The 12,958-nt window shown below is 33.7% G+C and overlaps 3 protein-coding genes across 7 annotated transcripts in view; all 3 read left to right on the forward strand.

Annotated features, from left to right (window-relative positions):
* Positions 38 to 2,536, forward strand: LOC104756623. Of its 4 annotated transcripts, none has more exons than XM_010479238.2 (9): positions 38 to 650; positions 742 to 793; positions 894 to 967; positions 1,050 to 1,151; positions 1,356 to 1,499; positions 1,601 to 1,652; positions 1,849 to 1,922; positions 2,004 to 2,093; positions 2,243 to 2,536. In XM_010479238.2, exons 1-9 carry the CDS (start codon positions 517 to 519, stop codon positions 2,253 to 2,255), a joined length of 735 nt encoding a protein of 244 aa, XP_010477540.1. In that variant the 5' UTR covers positions 38 to 516; the 3' UTR covers positions 2,256 to 2,536. The 4 variants fall into 4 exon arrangements, with proteins under 4 accessions (XP_010477540.1, XP_010477538.1, XP_010477541.1 ...); XM_010479236.2 differs by having other exon boundaries at positions 2,247 to 2,536; XM_010479239.2 differs by having other exon boundaries at positions 2,252 to 2,536.
* LOC104756624 (polyadenylate-binding protein 3) lies at positions 5,263 to 8,471 on the forward strand. The gene is made up of 7 exons (XM_010479240.1): positions 5,263 to 5,836; positions 6,107 to 6,888; positions 6,976 to 7,053; positions 7,142 to 7,231; positions 7,332 to 7,634; positions 7,709 to 7,924; positions 8,069 to 8,471. Exons 1-7 carry the CDS (start codon positions 5,524 to 5,526, stop codon positions 8,282 to 8,284), a joined length of 1,998 nt encoding a protein of 665 aa, XP_010477542.1. The 5' UTR covers positions 5,263 to 5,523; the 3' UTR covers positions 8,285 to 8,471.
* Positions 12,180 to 12,958, forward strand: part of LOC104756625 (protein GIGANTEA) — a 7,222-nt gene continuing 6,443 nt past the window's right edge. Inside the window, exons 1-2 of one of the 2 annotated variants that reach the window (XM_010479241.2) lie at positions 12,180 to 12,433; positions 12,598 to 12,923. In XM_010479241.2, the coding sequence (XP_010477543.1) occupies positions 12,831 to 12,923 (93 nt within the window). In that variant the 5' untranslated portion in view covers positions 12,180 to 12,433; positions 12,598 to 12,830. The remainder of the gene's footprint in view (positions 12,434 to 12,597; positions 12,924 to 12,958) is intronic. The other variant, XM_010479243.2, reaches the window with a different exon arrangement.

Consider the following 12,958-nt stretch of genomic DNA (forward strand, 5'->3'; position numbering starts at 1 on the left):
ATTTCAATTGAGTCTTTTCTATCGGTGTTACAGATATTTCCAGGGGATTCCAGAGACTGGTTCGGAGCCTGAGCAAAGAGGAGGTTGTGCTTGCTAGCTAAAGAAACATCTTTTGCTCCTCTCTTGATCTGTGCATTTCATTTGCTTTGTCTGTTGTTGTTGTGACTGAAATTTTGATGATGAGACGACCAAAAACAAAACTCAAAGTAAGGTTTTGGTTATTGCTGGTTCATCATCATCTTTGATATTTTTGTGATTAACAATTTTGTATGTAATAATTTTTTTTGTACTCTTTGTTATGCAAATCGAAAACCTTATGAGTCCGGTACAACCGTAATTAACCGAATCCGGTTCGGTCTGAAATATCAGTTACGCAATTAGGCGGGTGACGTGGCGCTTCCTTCCCCACTGGTTTCGCTCCTTCGTATTCATTTCAGTTGAATCGTCGTCAATCTATTTCGATTTCTCTCATTTCTCTCTCTTCTCTCTGTCTCTCTCTGTTGTTTGTTTAACACAATGGCGACGACTAGTTTAGTAACCGGACTAAAAGTGTTTTTACCGGTAATGTTCTGTGTGATGCTCGGGACTCTTGTCTACACCATCATCACCGATGGCCTTCCTTTACCTGATCGTCATGATGTCTTCACACCGTAAAACCCCCAAATTCTCCTCTCTTTCTTTATTTTCACACAATACAAAGATATGTTTGTTCATGTTCGTTTCGTTACGTTTTTATTTCAGATGGTTCGTTACGACAATTTTGGATTTCTACATCAATATCGTACCTATAGCGGTATGCTTATATCTAGCTTTCCAGAAATTCTTGATGAACCTTTACTTGTTTTTTATTAAAAGTTTGAATCTTTACTTGTTTTTTTATTTCTTGAATTCAGGTTTGGATTGTGTATAAGGAGTCTACATGGTCTGGTTCAATACTTTGGACCATTTTGCTTATTATCTTTGGAAGGTATCATCTGAATTCTGAAGCAAGATCATATAGACTACATTACCTTGAATTTGTTGTAAATTTTTTTGTCTTTTGTTTCCAGCCTCACGACCTGTGTGTATCTGTTTCTTCAACTTCTTAAGCTGACAACTCAAGAAGCTTCGGAAGATCCTATGTACTATTTGTTACTTCGAGATTCAATCAAGTATGTGTTTCCCATTTTGGTTTTTCAACTTGTTTTCTCTGTTGTGAGTTCAATTTCATTTTGTTATCTCTTTAATAAATTGATGTGATTAGAGTTACAGTAATGATTCTGTTCTCCAAGCTGAACTCATTATCTGCTGTATAGTGTGTGGGAGAGTTCTAGACCAATTTATTCAATGTATGGAAATATGTGTTTCTTGTTTAGGGATGGAGTGGGTTTGAGAGACAAGAGTTCTCTTGTTGTCACTGCAAGATTTGCGTTTGGTGCTTTAGGATGTGTGATGCTAGGAGCTTTGATTTACACTATCTTGACTTATGGTTCTCCTTTCCACATGGAGCTTCTATACCCGTGAGTTTCATTTCTTTCTGCATTTTTTTTTTTTTTTTTTTTTTTTTTNAATCATCTGTCCCTTGCTTTGCTTTAATTCATTGGCTAAACCTTTTTCACAGATGGATGGTGGTTTTATTGGTTAACTTCTACATTCATGTTGCGGTATTATCAGTAAGTCCCAAATCTTTCACTACATCATAACTAAAGTATCATCATCTCTTGCTCCTTTTGGTTTTCTACAAAATGGCTAGAGTAGTGCTTTGGATGGTGATTAATAACAATAGCCTATAAGCTATATAAGCTCTGTTATAACTGTTTTTGCTACATATTTTGCTCTTCCATTAGTCATTTACTCTTTTTATTTCAGGTTTGGGTTGTCTATAAAGAAACTAGTTGGATCATTGGGATTCTATGGGTTGCTCTATTGATAGGTCTTGGCAGGTACAATTCTCTCTCAAAGTCTTAAGACTCTTGATGGATAAGAACATTTTTCATTCATGTTTTATTTGATACTTCTTTCAGCGTTGGCACTAGCGTAGCCATTGTCGTGCAACTGTTCCGTCTCTCTCCTCTTGACCCGCTCTACCTTGTTCTGGTGAACAACAGTAATCGGTAAGCTAGGACTATGCAAAGAGATTATTTCTTCTCTTAAGACTTAAAAAACGTTATCTTAGGAGATTGATTAGATACTCAAACAAGCTTATAAACATATATACTCTTATGTAATTCCTTTTTTTTACATTTTAATCTTTGGTTTGGAGGAAGCAAAGTTAAAATTAAAGGCTACGTAGTGAACTCTCATGGGTCATCGCAGGGCTGGAGATATGTATGAACGCACTCATTCTGCGGTTTTGCGTATGTGAAGCTGTGTGATTTCATTTTTAACTTCTTTTACCACAAAAGTTCAAAACTATTATAAGTTTGTATGTTCCATAGCTTTCTTTTGTATATTGTGTGACAAAACGTAGCCTGTTCCTCTGGGCATAAATGCAATTACTTTTGTAATCAACATTTTTGGTCATGAATACTTAAAGAACACATGGATTTAGAGACCTTTTAAGTCTGGAAATATTTGCTTTCTTGGACCGGTGAACTATTGGGCTGTTTTTATGGCATGTTTTGTAACTACATTGGATGCCACAATTACAATCTCCAGTCTCCACAATCTCCAGTCTTCGGTTAATTGATATGAATGTCTCTATATCTTTATATATGTTCTTATTTTATAAATTTCATCCATTTATAATTAATTAAGACATGAGGTAAAATTAGTACTTATGAGATTAAAAAAATAACAAACATATCTTAAATAATGTTGATTCAGTTTTTTTTTTGCGAATTATATTTTGTTAATTTTTTTTTGTATTTTCAATTCATACTAAGATATAGATTTGATATGATATATTAATTGTGTCATATAGAATTATTATTATATAAAGTTTGATGTCAAAATTACTCATTTACAAGATCGTGACACGTGTCAAATATATTGATTAGATGTTGACACGTGTCAATTTTTATTTTATTTTTATAAACGTAGTATGACAGCTAATTAATTTTACAAAATTTTACATTTTTATATTTAAAAGAAAATATTTTCTAAATCAAAAAAGAAAACTAACAAAATCAATATATTTTTCATTGTATGCTAACTATATTATATGTGTGTTCTTAATAAACTTTGACATGTGTGAGCAAAAACTTAATTTATTTAGCATGTATATTAATCAATAAATAATGAATAACAAAGTTAAAACGAATAACATAAGTGTCAATTTTTTTTTTATAAATGTAGCATGACAGCTAATTAAATTTACAAAATTATACATGTTTCTACTTTAAAAAATATATTTTTCCAAATCAAAAAAAAAAAAGAAAACTAACAAAATCAATATATTTTTCATTTTATGCTTATTATATTAACTGTGTCTTTTTAATATAATTTGATATGTGTAAGCAAAAACTTAATTTATAAAGCATGTATATTAATCAATAAATAATGAATAATAAAGTTAAAAAGAATAACATAAGTTATTTAACATAATTTTAGTCAGATATAAATTGTATTTATCGTTGTAATTTAATTTTTTATTGTAATTAAATACACAAAGTCTTGAAAGAATAATGAACTTTAAAAAAAATCAATACATGATGTGTATTAGTATAGTTTTACATGTTTTATTTTATAAATTTTAATGCATGTAGTAATATGAGAAACCTGAAAAAAAAATAGAAAAAATGAGTTTATAGGAATGAATTTTTGGTTAATTGATGACAAAAGTATTACTTATGAAATTATGACATATAGAAGAATGATATTTAGGATATTTTTGGATTTCCAAAATTTTTGTGGATGTTAACTGATTTTTTTACTGATTATTTTTATTGTTAAATTTAAAATACTAACCAATATACATATTATCTCATATGATGCTCATATTATTTTTGTTATTAAATTTTTAACTCCAATCCATGAAAAGGTGAATTATGGTTTTACGGTGAAATCGATAGTTAAATGTGATTACTAAACTGGATGTCTAACGATGAAATTAATTTTAGATTATTATTTTAAAAAAATATTAAGAAGTGTTATTTAAAAAAATCATTTAAAAATATTAGTAATTTGTTTAAATGTTTGATTTTATGATTTCAACAAATGTATTTTTGTAATGCATATGTCAAAACATAAGATAATTCAAAATAAATTATAATTTATAGGAATGAATCTTCAGTTATTTGATGAGAATGTTTCTATATATGTAATAAATTATATGATATATTGAGTTATGATCTGTCTAACGGACGACGGGTTAAATGTAAAATGTTAAGATTATATGATAAGATTGTTTAAAAAAAATTTTAAAAAATATGACAAATTATTTTAATATACAAAATATGTACATAATTTTTGTTATAAAATAAAGTTCAACCCATGCTATTGCACAGTATATATATTAAAAAGATTACGTGACAATGTATGTATGTATACCCCTCATTTAGTCTATGTATATGAAGAACTCAATATGGTTTATCATATAATCCGTATGATCCTGTCAAAGAATCCAATAATAGTTTTATACTCCTATTATTATTGCTAATGTAAATAGGTACATTATTCATGGCAAAATCTGGGAGTCGCAGTCTCCACTCCTAAAAATACATGGATATCCATCTTTTACTCCAATCTAGACTAATAAATAGCATGAATCCATATATTAGTTGTGGATATTTAAAATGAATTTGTAATCTTAAAGTTAAAGACCAAACAATTCCAATGTTCAAGGAAAAAAAATCCTATATAAATTATAAAAGAATTCCATTATCCATGATTTTCTTAATGTATTATTTTGCAGCATTATTTAAATATATTTGAAGGAAGCTCTAGTTCATTAAAAAAAACTGATAAAATCTAAAACTAAATAAATATCACCAATCCAACTATCGTAAACCCAATATTTGGTCAAAAGAATCCAAAAATACTTTAATGTCGCTATTTATAGTAATGTAGATTGATATCTTAGCGACGACCAAATCAAATTGATCGTAAGCTCTACTCTAAAAAAGTGGTAAGAAAAGAACCACACACAAATTTTCACATTCTTGATTTGTGGAATTAAAAATAAAAACCTATGTTAAAATCAGTCAAAACACAAGCGAAACAATAGGGTAAAACATAACACTGACCTGTTCTAAATCGTTACTTGTCCGGATCCAAAGGTCACACTTAGTTTATGTATAAATACACGTACACAACTCTTCACACTAGATTTTGTATCTCTTCTCTTCACTCCTCTCGATCATTAGAGGAAAACTAAAAAAGGAAAAAAAATCAAAATAAGAATAAAATTTTTCCTAAAAACAAATAAAATTAAAATCTGTGAAGAAAAAAATATATTAACACAATCTCTTTCTCACTTTAAAACCTCCTAAAAGAAAACAAATCTTCCAATTTTTGTTTTTAGAATTGGTTATTTTTGTTTCCTTTTACCGGAGACGAGAAAAATTCACGAATCGTCTCTCGTAAAAAGTAAAACTCACCAACATGGCAGCGGCGGTTGCAACGGGTGTTGCACCGGCGACAATGGTTGATCAGGTTCCAAGTCCGACAGCTCAAACTTCGGTTCAGATATCGGTTTCAGTACCGGTTCCCTCTCCAGAGACGGTGGCAGCAGTGGCCGATCAAACCCACCCGAACTCGTCGCTCTATGCGGGAGATCTGGACCCGAGAGTGACCGAAGCGCATCTGTTTGATTTGTTCAAACATGTAGCTACTGTTGTCTCGGTTAGAGTTTGTCGTGATCAGAACCGTCGCTCTTTGGGATATGCCTACATCAATTTCAGTAACCCTAATGATGGTAAATACTATAATTCTATACCACTTGAATTGCTTAGTGTTAAGAAAAATGGTTATAGTACATTAATTTAATTTGTAGAAGTAGTTGATGTATCAGTCTCTTATTTTATGATCTACTTGTTCAAAACGTGATTAGTTTGTTTAAAATTCTCTTTCAGTACCCACCTCATCGTATAACTAAACTTGTAACTATCATAGATGCTAGTTTCACAATGAGGAGGATTTTATTATTGCTTATTTATATTATGTTTGACGTGATTTATATATGCAGCTTACCGTGCAATGGAGGCTTTGAACTACACTCCCCTCTTTGATAGGCCTATTCGGATCATGCTCTCTAACCGTGATCCAAGCACGCGATTGAGCGGCAAAGGGAACATTTTCATCAAGAACCTTGATGCCTCAATCGACAACAAGGCCTTGTTCGAGACGTTTTCAAGCTTTGGAACCATCCTCTCCTGCAAAGTGGCAATGGACGTGACTGGCCGGTCAAAGGGATACGGATTTGTCCAGTTCGAGAAGGAGGAGTCGGCTCAAGCCGCAATTGACAAGCTTAACGGAATGCTAATGAACGACAAGCAAGTCTACGTGGGACACTTCATCAGACGCCAAGAACGCGCTAGGGATGAAAACGCCCCTACACCACGTTTCACTAACGTGTACGTCAAGAATCTCCCAAAGGAGATTGGTGAGGACGAGCTACGGAAAACGTTCAGTAAATTTGGAGTGATATCGAGTGCGGTTGTGATGAGGGACCAGAGCGGGACCTCGAGGTGTTTTGGGTTTGTGAACTTTGAGTGTACGGATGCAGCCGCTAGCGCGGTTGAGAAGATGAACGGGATTAGCTTAGGGGAAGATGTGTTGTACGTTGGAAGGGCGCAGAAGAAGTCTGAGAGAGAGGAAGAGCTAAGAAGGAAGTTTGAGCAGGAGAGGATAAACAGGTTTGAGAAATCTCAGGGAGCGAATCTGTATTTGAAGAATCTTGATGATAGCGTTGATGATGAGAAACTCAAGGAAATGTTCTCTGAGTTTGGAAATGTAACCTCTTCCAAGGTAATAACTATAATTACTATAAATCCATACATTCGTGTTGTTGTTGATGTTACGTTTTCTTTGACACATTCCCCTAACTAAATGTAGGTTATGCTTAATCCACAAGGAATGAGCAGAGGATTTGGTTTTGTTGCTTATTCCAACCCTGAAGAAGCTTTAAGAGCTGTGAGTTTCTAAAGCTCTGTTGTATATTATTCTGTTATCTTTGGTCTCTTTTGTAATCTATGAGATGAACACATATGACAATATGCAGCTGAGTGAAATGAATGGGAAGATGATAGGAAGGAAACCACTATACATAGCTCTTGCGCAGCGGAAAGAAGATAGACGAGCACACTTACAGGTCTCTTAACCTTTCTTTTCATATATTAAAAAGATATGTGTTTGTTATCGTATGTGTTGTGAGTTGTAACTATATACGTACGTTTTGTTTTTGTATTTAGGCGTTGTTTTCTCAGATTAGAGCACCAGGGCCAATGTCGGGGTTCCATCACCCGCCAAGTGGACCAATGCCTGGTCCACCTCAACACATGTACGTAGGCCAGAACGGAACAAGTCTAGTCCCGTCCCAGCCCATTGGATACGGTTTCCAGCCTCAGTTCATCCCAGGGATGCGTCCAGGTTCTGGTCCTGGCAATTTCATCATGCCGTATCCGCTTCAGAGAGGACAAATTCAGACCGGTCCTCGTATGGGATTCAGGAGAGGTGCAACTAACATGCAGCACCACATCCAACAACAACAACAAGTATGTTTATAACTAAAAAAAGAGTTTGTTATATATAGTTTCGAAAAATCATGAAACTGATATTGGATTGACAGCTTATGCACCGTAACCCGACCCCGGGAATGAGATATATGAACGGGGCGAGTAACGGGAGGAACGGTATGGATTCGAGTGTTCCGCAAGGTATATTGCCTCCAATCATGCCTTTGCCAAGAGATGCTTCTTCAATCTCTCATCAGAAAGCTCCTCTCCTTCCAATCTCTAAGCTCACTTCTTCCTTAGCTTCTGCTAGTCCAGCTGACCGTACTCGGGTTTGCCTCTTTTCTCTCTATCTCAGCTAACTCATTGTTTGTTTTCATTTGCTTTTACATACTTTGGTTTATCTATAGTTTATTAAGATATACAAAGCATATTTAGTTGTTCATTTAAATATTATAATAATTGGTTTGGCACAGATGCTTGGAGAGCAACTTTACCCACTTGTGGAAAGGCATGAACCACTTCACGTGGCTAAAGTCACAGGAATGTTGTTGGAGATGGATCAAGCTGAGATCCTGCATTTGATGGAGTCACCAGAGGCACTCAAGTCTAAAGTATCTGAGGCTTTGGATGTTCTCAGGCTATCTGTTGATCAACCTGATCATGACCTTGGTTTCTCTACCACCGACTGAAACTTGCAATGCTTTTGCTGAACTCTGCTTTTTCTTTAGTTTTGTTATCGAGTCTTTCTTCACTTTTTTTTTAGCAGTGTTTTTTCTTTCAACTTAGTTTATGTTTTTTGTGTGTCTTTTAACTTAGTTGGACAATGAAGATTTCTTAATAATCTGCAATTAGCCGATTAGTCGTTTTAGAAATTAATCTGAGTGAACTTTTAATTGGAATTCCTAATTAAATTGTTCAAATCAACGACCTCCGAAATCTTCTGCCTAACGTGGAAATTCCAAATGGATCCTTGAACACAAATTTTACCGCGTCCGACCAATCAACATGACCATGCTATCTTTGAGTAAGGGATCTTGTTAGTGTGCGTCTTAGACTAGCTTGAAATTAACTTCTTCTTTTTTCTCACGAATGTGTTATCTATTCTCGTTAATTAGGTCTGAATATGATTGGGTGGTATGACCAGGATGCACGTGTAGCGACATATATAGTGATGATAGAGTTGTCGATGCAACACCGTACCACCCGTACTAACTCCACCTACGTAGTGCATGTTATTGATGGNGGGGGGGAATGATTGAATGATAGATGTTCTGATTATTATTTTTTTTCTTTATAACCTGAACTTCAAATTGTATATGTTCTGATGTTTTGGTAGAAAATGAATCGAAAAGAATCAAATTTCCAATTGCCCAACTCTACTTGAAAATTAGGTTGTTCCGTAGTATGGTCAGCAACAAGGGACAACGCCTTCGATTATGGTAGGCTGGTAGCAGTACAGTGATATATACTGACAGGAATCCAGATGTGAGTGTATACAGTAATGAATTTATTCGAATGTGTCCTTGTCCTACATCAAAATTTGTGGTTTGTATTCGACATGGTTGATATCAATTATATGCACACATACTCTCTTTTGGAAACTCTCTCAATTATATAAAGTAGTATTCGACATGGTTGATATCAATTATATGCACACATACTCTCTTTTGGAAACTCTCTCAATTATATAAAGAAGAGACTCTTTTATGTTTTTATAATTGGAACAAGCCATTCAATGATTGTCACATTTCAACTTCAAAATACATGTTTGATATGACGTTAAGAATGGTTTATGTTGATCGAATATACTTTCAGTCACAACAAGAATCTAATATAATTAATTTATTCAGAAAAAACTCATGTTTTGCATATAATATTCATTTATATATATTTTTTATTTTTGGGATGGTACATGAACAATCTCTGCTCTGGTCATGTAAAAGATATTAAAAAGTCAACATGAATGCTAATTTCAAATTGACCATGCTTGCTTTAGCACACAAGAAGATTTTTTAAGAAATGATAGAAGAGAGTGAGTGGGGTTGATACGTGTCACCGTCCAAAATGTGTCTGACCCTTCTCATTGGAGCTACACGAGCCGACCCTTTTGTTTGCCTCATCATTTGTTGACTTCAGTCACCTTCTACATATTTTTAATCAGCTTACTTATTATTAATCTTTCCCATTCATTGTTCGATTCTAGATTGTTCCATCCACTTTCATTTTCTCTTTGATACGTCGAAATAGATTAACGTAGTATAGGGTTTCTTTGTTTCTAGTATTTGACAGTTTTTAAAATTTTTAGATCTTTGTATCTATTTTGAGTTGAGATAAAAATAAAATTATGATAGGTCAGGGAGTATTTTATGTTAACACCACATCTGAACTATGATCGGATGACAGTGACAAAAAAAAAAAAAAAAAATCTCTCTAATCAGTCATCTTTACTACACTTATATATATATATATATATATATATCAATGATTTTTTTTTCAAATTTAAAGCATAACCGAATGAGTAAATCAAGTTTGAGCTTATAGTTGTTCGAGGTTGCGTTTTATGCTCAATTTTTTTTTCTTATAGTAAATTGATTGATGCATGTCACGGTCCTTCTGTGAATAAAAGTATCTTGTGTCAAAGTCGAAAAAGAAAGTTGTATATTGTATAAATTTTATAGTAGAGTAATAACTTGAAGAAAAAATAATGGGATTTTAAAGGTTTTGTTGACAATGAAAGGGGTAATGAATATCTCGCTTGCTAAACCACCAAAGAATCAATTCATTGGACTATAACTTAAACATATAATATATTTAGCGAAATGTCTACAATTTGAGAATACGACTTTTCGAAAAAGTTATACAACTCTTATAAAAATTTCTCCACCATAATGTTACTTTATAAAAAGCATGCATGGTATTAAAATGTTATATTTACAATATTTTTTTTAAAAAGTAGGCAAAGTAGCTTTCTTAAAATTAATGTCTTTTAAGCTAATGGTAAAAACATAAACCAAAATTTGAGCTAACTTCGAAACGCGTTTACTATAATCATTAATCAGCATGATACATTAATGTAACACTTCACCATCTTGATTAGTTTCTAATCAGTAATTTCTCCTTAAAACAGTTTTATAAGCTTGTTGTAAGTTAATATTTGTTAGCCCTTTCTAAAAAAAAGAGAAGTAAATAAGTTTTCTTATATAAAACTAATTAATTAGGGGAAGTGTCTTTAGTCAAGTGGTTACAGCACCATCTCTGTAACCGATCCCACCGGAGTTTGACTCCACTAAGTCGCGTTACCCCGCGTAATAGGGTTTGGCTATGAATCGGGCTTTGTCGATTCAGTGATAAAAAAAAAAATATAATAATTAATTAGTACACAAAAAATAAAAAATGCCTATAACCGTAATTATTACCACCAGGCCAGTTACATAACTCTCCACGTATGGTTTGAGCCGATGAGATACATGGTACATAACGACAGAAAAAGTCCCAGTTATGTTACCATGTTCAGACAACCAGCCAGCCAAGCCATCCAGACAGAACACAAGTGGACACGACCAATCAGGGGAATCGTATGGAGATCATTAACAATATATTGCTCGCATCTAATTGCGCCACGTCTGTTGTTTTAGGAGGAAGATCAACGTCCATAGATCTCTTGCTCCATTATGATTGGTACACGTCATCTAAGTTATGTTCAACTTGTTTATATGGAGTAGGACAAGTTGGGGGAAATATTTTAATATATAAGTATCTTAAAGGAAGAAGAGAGTGTGTGAGGCCCATTTAGATATTTTCTCAACGGGCTGATCTCAGAAGCTACCCGTTGATCTACAGCCATCGGACGGTTCGAAACTGTTTCAGGGTAAGCTGCCCGAAACTTTCCAAAAGGAATTTTGTGTGGGTGGGACTCACTCGTTACTGAATCGACGGTCGGAAAATTAGAAGGTGTACGTAACACCTCGTAGCATCTGAACGTAGCTCTTTCCAAAATATCTGTGGACACATGTCACTAGTTTTTGTTTTGAAAGTAATTAACTAATTTAGGCAAATCACATGAGAAGTTATGTTAGTTTACTTAATTTAAGGAAAAAGGAAAATAATACAGTCATGACCACCAAACCTTTAAAATGTAATAAAATAAATATCTGATTACTACTACTTGTCCAATTTCTTTACCAAATATTGCCATACTGTGAATCTCTCTAGTTCTATTTGAAAACAACCATAATTTTTCACAAACTTACCTCAAAACTTTAGAGTAAATCAAACATTAAAAATTTACTATTTAAACATTTAAGCAATTTTTGTTAATAACATACAATATACTGTACACATTTAAATTCAAATTGTGATTATAATTTTTTTTAAAAAGCACGAGCGTTTGCGTGAAAGCGAGGATGAATCATATAGATAGATACCTTCAATATGGTAAATTTTTTATAACCATAGTGTGTATATGGAATGGACATGTAGGTGATTAGCCAGGATGGTGGTGGTATGTTGTTATGTGCCATGGTTCCAAACTTCCAATGGGCGCATTAAAAAAAAAAAAAAAAAGGGTCGTGGCAAAAGGCTAGTAGGAAATATCGATGACACGTCAGCCGGACGGGAAAATCTTAAACCGAGTGGAGAAGCCTCTCCAAATCTCTTTCTCTCTCTCTCTTCCTCTCCAAAGGCCACCACCACATTCTCAAATCTCTTCTCTGTATTTTTTTTTTGCTTCAGAATCTTTTTTTTCTCCGATCTCTCAAAAAAATATCCTCAAAGCTAGAAAAAAAGCAAAGTGAGTTTGAGATAAATCAAAAACAATCTCATAGGAAGATTCCTCGCAGGTCTTTCTTCTTCTTCTTCTTTGCCTTTTTTTTTTTTCCTCATCTTAGATTTGTTGTTTGATTTTTCAATTTTTTTTTTTTTTTTGTATCACAAATCTCGTCTTGTCTAATCTGATTGAGAATTTTTTTGTTTCTTCTGTTGAATTGTTTGATGTAATCTACAGGAAGGAGCGTCTACACGGATTTTAGCGTTGTAAAACTCAGCTTCTTTCGATTTACCTACTGTACAGTGTGTTGGGTAGTATATATAAAAAAAAGGTGTTTGTATAGTGATGATTGTTCTTGCTGGCGTATGTTAAAAACTACGACGTATTGAAAGGTGTTGGAAGATCAAGAGTAGTAGTAGTGCGCTTTTGTTGCCTCTTTTAAGGGAGTTATTTGGAATTCGTCTTCTGTGATGGCGGCGGCTACTTCATCTGAGAGGTGGATCGATGGTCTTCAGTTCTCTTCCGTGTTATGGCCTCCCCCACGGGATCCTCAACAACATAAGGTTTTTAGCCCAGAGCTATATAAGATTGAGAAACT

This window comes from Camelina sativa, chromosome 17 (genome assembly GCF_000633955.1).
Source record: "Camelina sativa cultivar DH55 chromosome 17, Cs, whole genome shotgun sequence".
Taxonomy (NCBI): Eukaryota; Viridiplantae; Streptophyta; class Magnoliopsida; order Brassicales; family Brassicaceae; genus Camelina; species Camelina sativa.